We start from the raw sequence: 14,449 nt of genomic DNA, 5'->3' as shown, positions 1-14,449 counted from the left end.
ATCAGCTGAGACAACCCTGGTGAGATTGTAGAAATTTTTAGAACTATAGGGGGCCTGAGGAAAAAGAGAGGTTCTGTCAAATGAAGAGACTGGATATAGCGAAGTGGAAACTCAAAAAAAAAAAAGAGGAAGAGGACAAGTGAGGGACAAGCAGGGACAACGACGTGCGAGAACAGCCAAACCGGGATCAGGCAGATCAGCAGTGCAAACTAGTGTTTCCTGTGCAAGTATTGAGATGCAGATCCTACTTTCTCAGCTCATAATGGAGGCTGTCAGGAGTGTGTGTGTGTGTGAGTGGGTGAGGATGTTCATGTGGGAGAGATTCTCACACATCTGCTAACCTGCTTCTGTAATGGGGTGCAAATGGGCCTCCATTGTCAGGCCTTGCAAACCTGGCTGGAATGACCCGACACGTTCAATGACGACTTCATCTTCGCATGCATACGGGAACACGTCCTCACAATGATGTTTACACACACGTAGAATGCCTAAGGCCTATCTATAGATCTACTTCAAACAAAACCAGGACCAAGATTTATTGTGTTTACAGCATAAAATAATGTTTGCTGTTATTTGCTTTACCTGAAAACTGTGTGGTATTTCCATATTAAAAGTCATACTGGAACAACAATATTGGTAGAATATGTGTAATATGGATGAGTTTGCAGAGTTATTCCACATAAATGTAAAAGCTTTTCTCTGCACATTTGTATTGTTGTCATTAATCATTTCTGCACTTCTAATAGAAATCAGCTGCACAATCCCAGTAGAAGATTTCTTCCTCTATCATCTCTCTCTTAAATCCAAACATTTCTAAAGCTGTGTTTTACTCAGCTGAAATGATTTTAACTAGGCGCTCTTGCAGCTGACTTGGAGTTGGGGGATGGGGTTTAACAGAAGGGGGGGGGCAATACGGGGTCACACAGGAGGAGAACTGGGAGGGAGGGGGTCGCTTTTTTCTTTCTCTCCGGGCTCTAGGAAAGAAAGGAAGGAAGCCAGAGCAAGGCAGAGAAGCCCAAACCAACCGAGGAGAGACGGATGGTGGGGGAGGGACTGGAGCAAGAGCGCTGCTTATTGGTAGGCTGTGGATCTCTCTCTCTGGATGGATTGACTTAGCACGGGTCGAATTACACCATTTGCCGTGCATTACTTTGTTTTTCTCCCAGCCAGGAGAAGTTGATTCACTACGACGCGCACAATATTTTTTGGGGGATTACAGCAACACAAAAGGATATAAAACAAGTAATTCAGATGAGGTGAGTTCCTTGCCGCTACGTGGATATACTTTGTTGCGCCGCATTACGCAGTGAAAGTCAAGGGGAAAACTAGAGAGGAGAAGTCTTTGCTGGGATACAAAATATTTCTTCTGACCACGTCGCTATGCTGCTCTGCAAAAACTGATGGTTGCAGGACAGAAATAGTTCAGGTCCGGACTATTTTTACTTATGCTTCAATCCAATATACTGACCATTCATTCATTTTACCGCTGGCAGCATTTATCCGCCCGTCCTGCTCGGAAGCGTCTTTTCAGCGCTCGTAAAGCGGTGTAACAGAGGCTAAATCAGATCTAAACTGTTTACTCACCTCTTTCTTTGTGAGACAGTTTACACTTCTATTGTAGCTGTCAGAAACCTTTATTATAGTGAGTTATGCAGCCGCACCATTGAACCATGTATCCAAAGGATGAATCCAAAGTTATTTGAGCGCATTCTCTGTTGGGATAAACAAGCACAGGAAAGAGTTTAGTGTATATTATTATTTTATTTTTGTTTAATTCTGGTGGATATGTGCCATATCATGCTCCCCGTCAGTCCACTCTGTTATTTTAAATTAAATTAAAGCATTAAATCAAAGATTGAACATTAAGTCAGTGCGCGGCGTAGTAAGGATAGCGCGTCGTTACTGTTTAAATGTCTTTTCCCTCTGGTTTCTAAAGTTAATAGTAGTGGAAGGGGCTGGTGTATTGCTGTATGAGGGAGGGGGCTGTGTGGTCGTGGCAGAGCTTTGAAGATCAGTCATCAGAGCTCAGGGGCCCGGGGACGGAGACAGAGCAGGCAGTCAAAATGCTCATATGTGGCGAGCGGAGCTGAAATCTCAGCGCAACTGGATAAAAAAAAAAAAAGTGGCGTCCGGATGGAGCTAAAAAAAAATAACAGGAATATTACATACTGGGTGTTTTCTCTTAAATGGATTACCTAAGGAATATGATATTCAGTGGGATTGCCCAATTGCGTGAATTCGGATTCTCAAGGTAGGTGTCCACCGTGATTTTTAATTATTGATGTGAAGTGTATTTTTCCTATTTTTAAGATACTCTCTGTGTTGTATTATTAAACCGGACCTTGGATTTAATTAAGGACATAGTACTATTGGCTTCTGTTCTATCCGGGAGCTACTTTGTGAACATAATCTATACAAGAGAATCAAGTACTAAATTCAAAGTAAAATATAATTTTTTTAAACAGAGACATACACATAGATTAAGACTGACCCACAGCAAAAATCAGAGCCACGCCAGCTACTGTTGGTTTTAACAGAGCTTTCATGCAGAGAAGTGTCCTTCCTTTGCTACAGTTCCAGCCACAATAGCTAATATATTCTATTGTGCAGTGTTCGGAGTTGTGTTAAATGGTTTAAGGCGTGGATTTAAGTGTTTTCTGACATTTCGACTTCACAAAAATCAAACTTGGATTGAAGGCAACCTGCACATGATTGGACGGACAATGCTGGCAAACACTGTGTTAAACAATACAAGGCGAGCAGGACGCGCAGTTTGACTTAAAGATTGTTGACTGCTCACTCTCTGATGCCATTAATCGATTTCATGTATTCCCAATTTCATTACGGTATTCTTATATTGGATAATAAATTGGAGAAGCGCTCGTAACCTTTTTGGAGGCAGTGCAACGCGAGAGCCCAGCCCCGTGCATGCATTATATTAGGTGCTGTGGAGGCAGTTAAACGCAGCCCCATCACTGCTGTCACTCCACCGCTGTCCCCCGCGTCTTTGTTGTCTTTTGTATGAGTCCTACATGTGGGCTAAAGGGGTTCTGAAAAGATTTACCACGGATAAAACTTGAATGCCTTTACGCCCCAGTCCGCACAATGCAAGCATTAGAGCCCGGGCTGCTGCATGGATTGTGTGCGCAAAAGAGGAGCGGAAGATCCCCACGCAAAACTTGAAAAATGACCAGCAAATGAAGGAAGAGCGACAGAAGAAGAATAAAGGGTGAAAATCTGAATGCTTCCCTGTCACAAGGAGGCATGGAAGTGTGAGTAGGTTTGAGTAGTTTTAGGAATTGTTCTATCATGTCTTATTATTTAAGAAAAAAAATGGCTAAATGAAGAAAGGAGCAGAAGGAGATGGGAAAACATGATCAAAGGTTTGTTCTAAACTTGACATAATGGACCAACATGCTCTGCTAAATAAATACAAAAAATGGCAAAATTAAATTAAAAAAGGGACAAAAAGTATCCACTAAGATTTCATTTTAGTACATTTAAGGGTGCTATGCTTAAACCAGTGCAGTCCCTTTACAGAAATAAAGACATTTTCACAGAATTTCTTTATAAACATAAACCAGATGATGAGTGTCTGAGCTCTGTCAGAGAGACAGGAGAACCCAGCTCAGTTACTGAAACTACAAACTTGATATTGGCAGGACTGACTGCACTATGGCCAGGTCAAACATCAGAACTAGCCGTGGGTTCCTTTGACAGCACAGCTGGCTGATGTGCCTCACTGGTCACGGGGTCAGAACTCAGCGACCAGAACGATCACCGTTAACCTCCTCTACAGCCGGCCATAACCCCGGAACAACCGCCATTAAACCATACAGCCTTATGGTTGCCCCAAACTGCTGCTCGGAAATCAGACTGTTCCATACTAAATTGGTTGAGTGTTAAAAGTTTGACCCTGTGTGCAGCATTTGGAGTCAATATGTTTATGTAGTTTGCTTTGTTCCCTCAGAACCCCTTTTTAGGAGCCCACAGAACAGCTCTCCTAAACCTGGATCCACTGACCGGGGGTGGGGCTCTATTGTGTTGACTTGCCCAAAGCCCCTTTTGTTTTTCTTGGTCACACCTGCAGCTCAGCTCCTTTGTGCTCTACTATAGTAGAACTACTGCTGAGAACAGCCTTTCTCCTGTTTCACTCCTCCTCTCGCCAAGGTAGAGAAGAAAGGGAGGGAAGCTCGGTTTAGGGTGGCACAGCCCTCTCCTTCTGCCAAATCTCTGAAGCAACAAGTCCAACCAAGCCCCTCAGAAGTTATCCTTGGGTAAACAGCATGCGATTAGGGGTAGTGGTTATTACTGAAGTGGGAAAAGTAGTAGTAATCATTTCTGGGCCTGTGTGACTGCTCTAATCATCCGGCTGACTCTGCTTTCCTGTGTGGCTGCATCTTGATTACTTTCTCAGAGCCATAGTTGAGAGTTGAGACAACCGTGTTATAGAACGTATCCAGTTTTGGACTGTCACGCATGCTTACACACACATTTAGACATACATACGCTAAGTGTGCGGTGTGAAATGCCTGAAACTAAACTCCTGGGCTATCTGATTTCCTGTGCTGTTTGGTTTACAGCTCAGTATGGTGCAAGATGACAAGGCAAGCAGCCTCTAGCAGCAGCAGCCATTGTTCTACTGGGATTACATCCAGCCATCACATTCACTCACAACTTTCGAAAACTCACGCACCACTGTTGTTTGCTATCCTTTTATTAGCCCCAATTCCATCCCAGTAGGACTTCCAAAAACACATCCATCCAGTGTTGCAGTTGACGAGGTCATGGGCTGACATATGCCAGCAAAAGCACAGCTAAAAGGATAACATGTGTTAATCTGTCATTTGAAGCTTGGACCACTAAATCTTTAGCTGTAACTACCAGAACTGGGCTACAGACCCCAACACCCACCACCAGTAGAAAAAGCAGTCCAGCAGACCCCCTCCCCCTGCCTGTGTTTAACACCATGGGCCTGAGCCAATAACATCAGCAGGGAAAGTGCGTGGTTGTAGGACATTGAAAAGCCTGTAATAACAGAGGTAGAGTGAGGCAAGGCTGAATGGCACTGAGTTGCGTGACAAGCCCAGCGTCTCTAGGCTTGTTGAGGCCTATATGTGCATGCACACAACTACACACACACACACACACACTGGAGGGCAGGAACCAGAGAGTGCAAAGAAATAGTCAATAGAAAACATGCTGGGCTCACTAGAGATTGTAGAAGTAATTTTAGATCGCTGACCTCTGGATGTCTTCTGTTTCTGTTTTACATTAAAGTTTCTGAGGAAAGCCTTCGACTCCGCAGTACAGCTATTACCATGCAAGGAGTCATGGGAGATCGGAGCTGAGTTTCTGTCTCTGGTTGGAGTGCTTTCTCCTGAATTGTTTAGCGAGAGAGAATGGCAGGAAGAAAGTATGTGCATGCTTACGAAGAAGCGATATAGAGCAGAACTCTAAATTCTAACAGCCGAGGAAATGATTTACCTGTGCACACAGCCAAGTTTGGGCTATTGGAGCACAACCTGCAGCCTGTATGATAGCACTATAGAACTGAAATGTGGAGCTTGGCTTATTTACCTTTCATAGCTCTTCTTTTTTCTGTTTTTGTGTGTTTGGTATCTATTCCTGTCCCAGGTTTCCTAGAAACTCAGCAATTTATTGCTTGGGTTTTAATACATCGCCTCTGAAACAGGTAGTAAAAAATAGCTGCAGTGTTTTTAAGGAACAGCGCTATCTCTCCTTGCTGAGCAGTATCATCACTTCTTGTTTAGATTAAGTTGCTGACAGTCGTTCTTTTGTATAGATCCGTAAGCCTGTGTGCATAGATCTGTGGATCGTTTGTGGATTCATTTGTATCTAGATTAAAGTGACTGTCCAGCATCATTGATGTTTGTAGTTATAGGAAGAGAAAGCTACATTTTGGACAATTTAACTATTAAGTGGACTAATTGGTCATGTCCAGCCCTTGCATTACTCAGTCATGATGACATTGCTCTTTTAAAAGGCCTCAGTATCCCACAGAGTATCAAATAGCCATGATTACACACTGTTGATGACTAAAACACGCTGGCATTCCATCTCCACCACTTCTATTCTTTTTAGTGGCATAAGCAATCATATAGTAACTGCAGACCAAAATTTCATTATTAGTGACTGGAAAAACACACTGTGTGCTTTATATCAACATGTAAGCTTTAAACCAAGGCAACCAATTTGTGTGTTATGTAATCCACATGCACTGATCAAAGGCCAATAGGCTGTTATATATTGGTGCTGTCAACGCCTCATGCTGTCTAATTTTCAACTTGAAGATGTGGCGTGTTATAGTTTATTTACTTGATAACCATGTTCATCATAGTTAATTTAGTGTTTTAAAATATTTAAAAAGCCAAAGGTTCTTCTAAAAGTCACCAGTCTGTGAGTTACAAAGTTCTCACATGGCTACAGTGATATGTTGAAGTCCATAGATTTCCTTTGCTGGCTGCTGATCAGCCATGCTTCCTCTGTGGATCAATCAGAGCACTAATGGCTTGGCAGGCGGGGCTCACAGACAGCACTGGAGCAGGTGTGCTTTGGGGCTAATTGAAAAATGAGTCAATACTGTGCGTGTGTCTGTGTGTGTGTCCGTGTGTGTGCACATGCGTCAGTCTTTGCATTAAACCATTAGTAAGCGTGATTATGTATGTGCAACCGTGTGTGTGTGTTGGTGTGTGTGTCTACCCCAGTGTGCTCCCAACTAATCCATCCCTCTGCCTGTGTGACGTCTCCCGGTAAATTGTTTATATCCGTTCAGGCTTTGCCTGCATGAATAATTTGTTTGCCTTATAAATATTTGAATGTACACTGATCATTAATATGCACAGACACAGTCTGTCTCTAAAGCACTCCTCCACGCACTAACATGCACACTAAACCCCTGCCACTCCCACAATAAATTATTACCAGTGTAGTTGCTGGTGTATCATGTCTACAATCAGATGCTGTACAAACTATTGTACACAAAAATTACCACTATGTCAAAACAATTGTACACGAGTAGATGTAGACACAAAGATGAGTGAATCACTGCACTGCAATAAAGCGCATCAGCCCTAAGGAAGGGCTGGAGCAATAACAGCCAACAGAGCGCTAATAAAAGTCAGCTAAGGTCAGAGCAGAGGCTACACTAGTGATGGTGATGAAGTTGCAATGTGCTGATTAGTGTTGAGTCTGGCCCAGGACAAACCAATCAGAACACAGATGTACAGAGACAGCAGGCCCGCCATGTTTCTAACAGAGTGGACTTCCGCTGCATCCAACACACACCGAGACACCCCACCATTCAGTTGGCTGACCTTCCCTTAGACAGCAGATGCAGAGAGAGGTAGAGGGGAAATGCCAAGCACTGCTACTGAGAGCTCAGTCATCAATAAGCCAGAGAGGGCATTATGCGCGCCTTATGTTTGTATTTTACTTACATTGTGGGTATCGACAAAAAGAGAAAAACTTTATAGCAGAAAAAAAAAACATTGTTTTGAGAGTACGGTAGGGGTGGGATTTGACTACAGTTTGTAGCAGTGGGTTAAACAACACAACATATTACATGTCGAGCAACAAAAGCATGCTTTTTGTGTGTTTCCAGGTAACATCTCCACTAGTGTGAAACAGGAAGTGTCGTCTGTGAGCAGCCATGGGCCAGAGAGCTGCGCTTCTGCTCAGTGAGCTGCTGCTGCTGCTGACAGCCTCACGCACTCTCCTCGCAGTCAGCTTCCCCGAGGACACCGTACCCCTCGATATTGTTGACGCACACTGTGAGTACACGCACGCAAATGAACTCAGCAGAGGGGTTAGACATTACAATAACTGCAACGTGACTGAAAACGTCAACAGCTTTAATATACACTTTTTACTCTACTTTACATGGAATAAAGAGAAATACCGGCAGCCTTTCTTCTAGTCTAGTCGTGTCAGCAGTTCACACACTAGCATGCCATACCCATAGTAATAAAATCAATCTGCTGTATGGTCAGCTGTAGCATTAAGTGGATTTCATTTTCATCTCTGTGATGTACTGGAGGAACAGAGATGTGCTGACATAGGCAGCCATTATCTAACGCACAAACACAACACAATGACACACAGATATAATTATACAGAATATACAGTAGGTATTTGTACTGTACCATTACCTTAATTGCAGGATTTGTATAAAGCACACACAGAGCATATTTATTTCTAATCAGCGCAGTCACATTAAATGTAGCAAGAAGTGAGTGTGGTTTATCCGTGCAAGAGTGTCTGCTTTCCCCATTAATAGTATGTGTGCGTGTGTTATGTCTTCACAGTTTCACGGAGGTACCCTGTGTTCAGAGGCAGGCCCTCTGGCAACGAGTCACAGCATCGCCTTGACTTTCAGCTGATGACCAAGATACAGGACACACTGTTCATCGCTGGCAGGTAGACTCTCACACTCACACACTATCTCTATCTCCCTCTCTCTTTCTCTTTCACACATCCCCCACACCAATATACTCAGTCACTCCTTGGCAGGTAAACAGTGGCGTGAGGGGGGAAAAAAAGCTCTTAGTGTTATTGGATCTGTGGCTTCTAGGCCTGCATCTGATGTATATGGCCAGTATTGATCCAAGAGAGGCGTCTATCATGTGGCCTGATGCTCTGTCAGGGATTTCTTGGCATCTTTACATGTCTTTTTGGTATTTATGGGCACTGGGATTAATCTGACCGCCAGCACTAATATTGTAGCACGAAATCACCCCGACATCTACAGTATAAAACTCCCACCTCTGGAGCCCCTGTAATCACCACCACATGTATCACTGTTGGCAGGTGGATCCTCCTGTTGTCAGTTTGGGGTATTCACATGTTTTTACTAAAAGTAAAGCAAAATGTTATTCTCCATGGGCTAATAAAGTTTATCCCCACTAGTTTTATTACATTTTTTTTAATAACCGGCATATAATCAAAACAATAAGTGGTTGTCAAGTAAAATGGTACAGCAGAGAGGATACTCAGGGTTTCATGTAGCAGCCAGATGCATAAAGCAGAATTCACTATGCATTTACTCTACAACACCCTGTTTGTTGTTCACATAATACATAAATTTGAATGAGCTATATTTCAGTCTTATCACTTTCAGTTTATACAAGGTTTGACAGAAAAATACTCAAAAAAGGAGAAGATTGGTTTAAACCCATTTCCCTCCAATTGTATTTTCCATGAACCAAAAAGCTGTGTGCAAGAAGATACTGAAATCATACTTTGCAATAAATGAGGTCTTCTAATAACAAGTACAGTTCAAGAAATATTCTCATAATGGCAAATATATTGAACAGTTGGGGAAACCATGCAAATGAGCTGCTGATTATGCACCAGAGTTCCTCTAAGAATGTAAATGTGTAATGTGGATGTGTTGAATTTTTTTTTTAATTAACCAAAATTCTTAAAAAACAAAATTTTACCCTTTTATTAATATAAAAATATAGGTAAATGATAAAGCTACTGGATTTTTATTTTTAAAACAGAAACATTTAAAATGATGAGCCCTATATTTTATAGAAACGTATTCCTGGTTGTGCTATGTCACTGAGCTGTGTGTTTTGTTGTCTGTCCACAGAGATCAGGTGTACCTAGTCAGTCTGAGAGAATCCTACAGGAATGAGATCATTCCTTACCGGGTAAGATTCTCGCCACAAGCTGCTCTCTCAATCCACAAACACTAAAAGGGGCTCCATAGAAAATACAGAGCCATTCATCACAAACTGGACAGGCTGTAAAATGAGAGAGTGGAAAAGGGAGGACTGTGTGTGCGCTTGCATGAGTCAGTGTGTATGAGCGTATGTGTGTATTTAGTGTGCCGTGCATGTGTCTAATGCTCCATGTTGGATTTTACAGAAGCTTACATGGCGATCAGGCCAAGCTGACAGAGAGATGTGTGCCGTGAAAGGAAAACACAGAGTACGTATTAAAAATCGTTCACCTTGCACCTTTTGTTCTATATCCCACCACATGGACAGGGACTGTGAGCCGAATAGCTGGCCCCCTCTCAAAATGCCGTTCCATGTTGTTTGTCTGTTTTCAGGACGAGTGCCACAACTTCATCAAAGTGCTTGTTCCCAGAAACGATGACCTGGTGTTCATCTGTGGTACCAATGGCTTCAACCCCATGTGCAGATACTACAGGGTCAGTATCCAGTGCCAGGGCCTGCCATGAGTCAAAGCATGCTCAGACGTGCACAAAGTCATACACACACACACAAAATCTGGACTAGTATTTTGTAAATGTTCTTAAAGCAGTTTGAGTAACACACCCTTTGTTTAATTTTTTTTTCTCGCTAAATTTGACTAGACCCCTTTGATTGATTTATGTGTGTGTATAGTGTTTCTATGTGTGTTCTCTTTCACCGTGTCTCTTGACAAAACTCCTTTTAATGTGTGGGTGATTGTTCCCTTCAGCTGGATAACCTAGAGTTTGATGGCGAGGAGATCAATGGACTGGCACGATGCCCATTTGACTCCAAGCAAACCAACGTTGCCCTTTTTGCTGGTAAGGGTCAAACACACACCCGCCCACACACATACTTAGTCTTCCTGAAGAAGAACTAATGTGTTCCTACTTATGCTCTCATTATCACCTCTGTGTCTTTGCCACAGTAAAACTGCCTGCAGTGATAACAACTCAGCCAATTAAGCCTTATAAATGAAGAGAAACAACAAAGCATTGTAGAGCACTGTATCCTAGTTTTTGGTGACTGTAATCCTTGTTGCTTTGTTTTTTTAGAAGGGAAGCTGTATTCTGCAACTGTAGCGGACTTCCAGGCCAGTGATTCTGTCATCTATCGTAGTATGGGTGATGGATCAGCTTTGAGGACCATCAAATATGACTCCAAATGGCTGAAAGGTACACAAATGCCTCTTCGTCACTCCCGATCTTTATTTATCTCTTCCCTTGCCTTCCTGGAGATATACGTGTCTACCTGCCAGCTAGCTAAATGCCCATGGTGCCTTTGCATGGCGTATGCATGTACGTGGCTGTCAGGGCTGTTTTTGGAGTGATACAGAGCTCTCCTGTGTTGCCAAGCTCCATGGGGATATGGCCTGTTCTCTCCCAGGCAATCTAGGTCACCCCCAGTCATATACAGCCTTGTACAAATCCCTGAAATATTCAACATGCACAGTGGTGGTGACGGTGCAGAAATATACTTCAACTCTCTGCCTCTGTCTCTTCCTCAGAACCTCATTTCCTGCACGCAGCAGAGTATGGGAATTATGTGTACTTTTTCTACCGAGAGATTGCAGTGGAGCACAGCAATCTGGGCAAGGTAAGACAGTGCACCTGCCGTTTATAATGCATTACATATTCCACACAGATACAGTATGCAGGCCTTTATCCAAAAAAGGCTTACACCTCCCTCAGTGCATGTGTTTCTGCTACAAATGGCCCCAGTGGTAATGGGGTCCATTCAGGCGATGACAGTACATCGCATTACAATACACGAGAAATTTCAACAGCCAGTGTTTGCTGGGAATGTTCTACTAATGTAAAACCATTACACATTGAGAGGATTTGTCTCTTCCGGAGACTGCACGCTCTGCGTCTGCCTCTCCCTATGACACACACACACATGCAGAGGGCATTAGGATGTTCGGTGTTTGAGGCCAACTTCAGCTTTGAACATGCCTCGTCTCATCCTGAGCTGGTCTGGCCGAGCCGCAGGAAGCCAGCATCCTCCATCAGCCACCAACCAATAAATATTTCAACCCTACTAATGCTTGGGTGACACCTGGCCTCTGATGGAGGTTTGCCCTGGTAAATTATTAACGAAGCCAACTGCTTCACACACACTTCATTTATAAGCCTTAATATGTGCAATCAAACACACATTCACATGGAGCTGCATCAGGCTATATTCCTTTTTTAAAAATGTTTGAACCAGTCAGGGTGAACAACCTCCACACACAAAGTTAAAGATGTGTGTGTTTGTTAAGTCGTCTGTGGCGAGTTGCTACAGGATGGAGAGATGCATTATTCAGCATGTTGAAGTGTTTTTAGTGACGTTCACTTATCTGCTTTCCTCTTCCACCCGCCTCTGTCCTCTGTTAAACCCCTGCGCCCCGCAGGTTGTGTATTCTCGCGTGGCCCGGATCTGTAAGAATGACGTCGGTGGGTCACAGCGGGTGCTGGAGAAGCACTGGACGTCTTTTGTGAAGGCGAGGCTGAATTGCTCCGTGCCAGGGGAGTCCTTCTTCTACTTCGATGTGCTTCAGTCGATCACTGACATCATCAATATCAATGGAGTTCCTTCTGTAGTGGGTGTGTTCACCACACAGATGAACAGGTGAGCTGTTGCCTGCTGTTAGTTGTTGAATTAAACATTGGACAATAATAAGATATTTAGAAGTCAAACGTGGTTGTTACATTGATGTATTTATTGCTCCACAGTATCCCAGGTTCAGCAGTGTGTGCCTTCTCCATGGCCGACATAGAGAAAGTATTCTGGGGCCGGTTCAAAGAGCAGAAGACTCCTGACTCTGTGTGGACTCCATTCCCAGAGGAGAAGTTACCCAAACCTCGGTATGGATCCTAAACATACATGGCTTTTCTTTGAGCAGGTGGCACTTGACTCAGCAGGTGTCTACCACCTGTCATTTTCCCCCTTTTCTTAACCCTTCTTTCTCCAGGTTAAACCCAATGAAATCAAATTGTTCTCACTAGTAAGGGACCATGTTATTAGCTTTGACCCAGCACACACATTCACCATCTGCTGATGATTAAATAATTAATTTGTCATAATTAGATGCGTTGCATATTTAACCTGTTTACAGTCAGCACGTACATTTGTAGCCCTGCCCTCTGTCCAAAACACAAAGTCCATAGAGAACCTCATTACCCCAGTAAATCATTGATGGAGGATAACCATGCATATGTATATTTTATGTTTCCAGCTGAGGCCTTTTTGTGAACCTAATAAGCACCTGCTCCTCACCCCCATCCTCTTGTTGCACTTTTCATCAATTTCAATACACGCTATTATTACTCCCTTGTGTGCGATCATATGGGCTGATCTTTGACCTTTTGCCCTATATGCATGTGCACCCTCCATTCTAGACCCGGGTGCTGTGCAGGTCATGGTCCAGCTGCATCCTTTAAGAGCTCCATCGAGTTCCCAGACGATACCCTGCAGTTCATCAAGTCTCACCCCCTCATGGACACAGCTGTGCCTTCTATTGGGGATGAGCCTTGGTTCACAAAGACTCGCGTCAGGTAAACGCAGAAGCACATTAGGAATGAGTATGGGCCAATGCAATACCTCAGTTACAGTACTGATATCTTTAAGACATGTTTAATCAAATATGTTAATTTTCTCTAATTGCATCAGTGTTTAATGCTGTCTTATCACAAGAAGCTGTCCAAGGACATGCCTTAATACAATACTGTAAAATCAACAAGTGAGTCTGACCAAGGATTTGATACAAACTTTCAATTATTAGTGCTACAGACACATTAAGGTCAGTAATATTATATTGAGGTCCAATACCCAGTTAACAGTGTGTCACATGTGGAGAGATCAATATTGACATGTCTCTTAATAGAACATGCAATGAAGTGAAAATAAAAAAATTGACCTTTAGTAACTCAACTTGAAATGATTCATGTATTCAAAATGGCCTCCCCTATTTTGAAAGGGATAACCCCTACTGTGAGTAACACATGCTCTCTCTGCTGTGTGTGAAGGTACAGACTGACAGCGCTGGCTGTGGACAATGAAGCGGGACCTCACAAGAACTACACAGTGGTGTTTATCGGGGCTGAGTCGGGGGTTGTCCTGAAGGTTTTGGCCAAGACCTCCTCTGTGGCCCTGAATGACAGCCTGCTTTTGGAGGAGATAGATGTCTTCAACAAGGCAAAGTAAGGATGCACACAGTTTTCAACCTCTCTCTGTCTGCTTCTGTTCTCTTTTTCTCTTCCCCTTCTGTCTTCTGGCCGAGAAGTCAGCAACTCTTAAAATGAGGCTTCCTGGCACAGATGGCAGTGTCTGTCTGTCTGCCTGTCTGCTTTCTGTTCTTGCACTGTATGTGTGTGCTTATTTGTGGATGTGAACATGCACGTGTGTCAGAGGTTAAACTCCTGTTAAATTGTGAGAAAAAGCTTTATGTGACTTCTCCACCTAACAAGTGATTAAATCTACTGAGACTGAAACAGTAGACAGACTTATCTGATAGACCTCTGATCGGGTTTCTTGCTTCCCTTCCCAGGTGCCTGTCTAACCGCGAGGATGACAAGCGTGTCCTCTCGCTGCACGTGGACAAAGACGCACACAGCCTGTATGTCGCCTTTTCAAGCTGTGTCATCCGTATTCCTCTGAGTCGCTGTGAAAGGCATTCTTCCTGCCACAAGTAAGTGATGCGCTAATGCACACGTGGGGGGCGGGGGGGGGGGTTAAAATGT

At 43.4% G+C, this 14,449-nt stretch overlaps 1 protein-coding gene across 5 annotated transcripts in view; it reads left to right on the top strand.

Annotated features, from left to right (window-relative positions):
* The first annotated feature begins 1,098 nt into the window (after positions 1 to 1,098).
* Positions 1,099 to 14,449, top strand: part of sema6dl (sema domain, transmembrane domain (TM), and cytoplasmic domain, (semaphorin) 6D, like) — a 20,481-nt gene continuing 7,130 nt past the window's right edge. For 3 of the 5 annotated variants that reach the window (XM_035652275.1, XM_035652276.1, XM_035652273.1), the window contains exons 1-14: positions 1,099 to 1,256; positions 7,625 to 7,793; positions 8,328 to 8,439; positions 9,617 to 9,677; positions 9,895 to 9,957; positions 10,082 to 10,183; positions 10,456 to 10,546; positions 10,781 to 10,900; positions 11,233 to 11,321; positions 12,121 to 12,338; positions 12,443 to 12,574; positions 13,109 to 13,264; positions 13,736 to 13,909; positions 14,257 to 14,397. In XM_035652275.1, coding sequence (XP_035508168.1) covers positions 7,673 to 7,793; positions 8,328 to 8,439; positions 9,617 to 9,677; positions 9,895 to 9,957; positions 10,082 to 10,183; positions 10,456 to 10,546; positions 10,781 to 10,900; positions 11,233 to 11,321; positions 12,121 to 12,338; positions 12,443 to 12,574; positions 13,109 to 13,264; positions 13,736 to 13,909; positions 14,257 to 14,397 — 1,580 coding nt within the window. In that variant the 5' untranslated portion in view covers positions 1,099 to 1,256; positions 7,625 to 7,672. Of the gene's footprint in view, positions 1,257 to 2,039; positions 2,252 to 7,624; positions 7,794 to 8,327; positions 8,440 to 9,616; positions 9,678 to 9,894; positions 9,958 to 10,081; positions 10,184 to 10,455; positions 10,547 to 10,780; positions 10,901 to 11,232; positions 11,322 to 12,120; positions 12,339 to 12,442; positions 12,575 to 13,108; positions 13,265 to 13,735; positions 13,910 to 14,256; positions 14,398 to 14,449 lie in introns of those variants that run through there. The other 2 variants (XM_035652277.1, XM_035652274.1) reach the window with 2 other exon arrangements.

This window comes from Morone saxatilis, unplaced genomic scaffold (genome assembly GCF_004916995.1).
Source record: "Morone saxatilis isolate NCDOM2014 unplaced genomic scaffold, NCSU_SB_2.0 Contig11, whole genome shotgun sequence".
In the NCBI taxonomy this organism is placed as follows: Eukaryota; Metazoa; Chordata; class Actinopteri; family Moronidae; genus Morone; species Morone saxatilis.
Note: the sequence above shows the minus strand (reverse complement) of the source record. Positions and strands in the feature narration are given on the sequence as shown.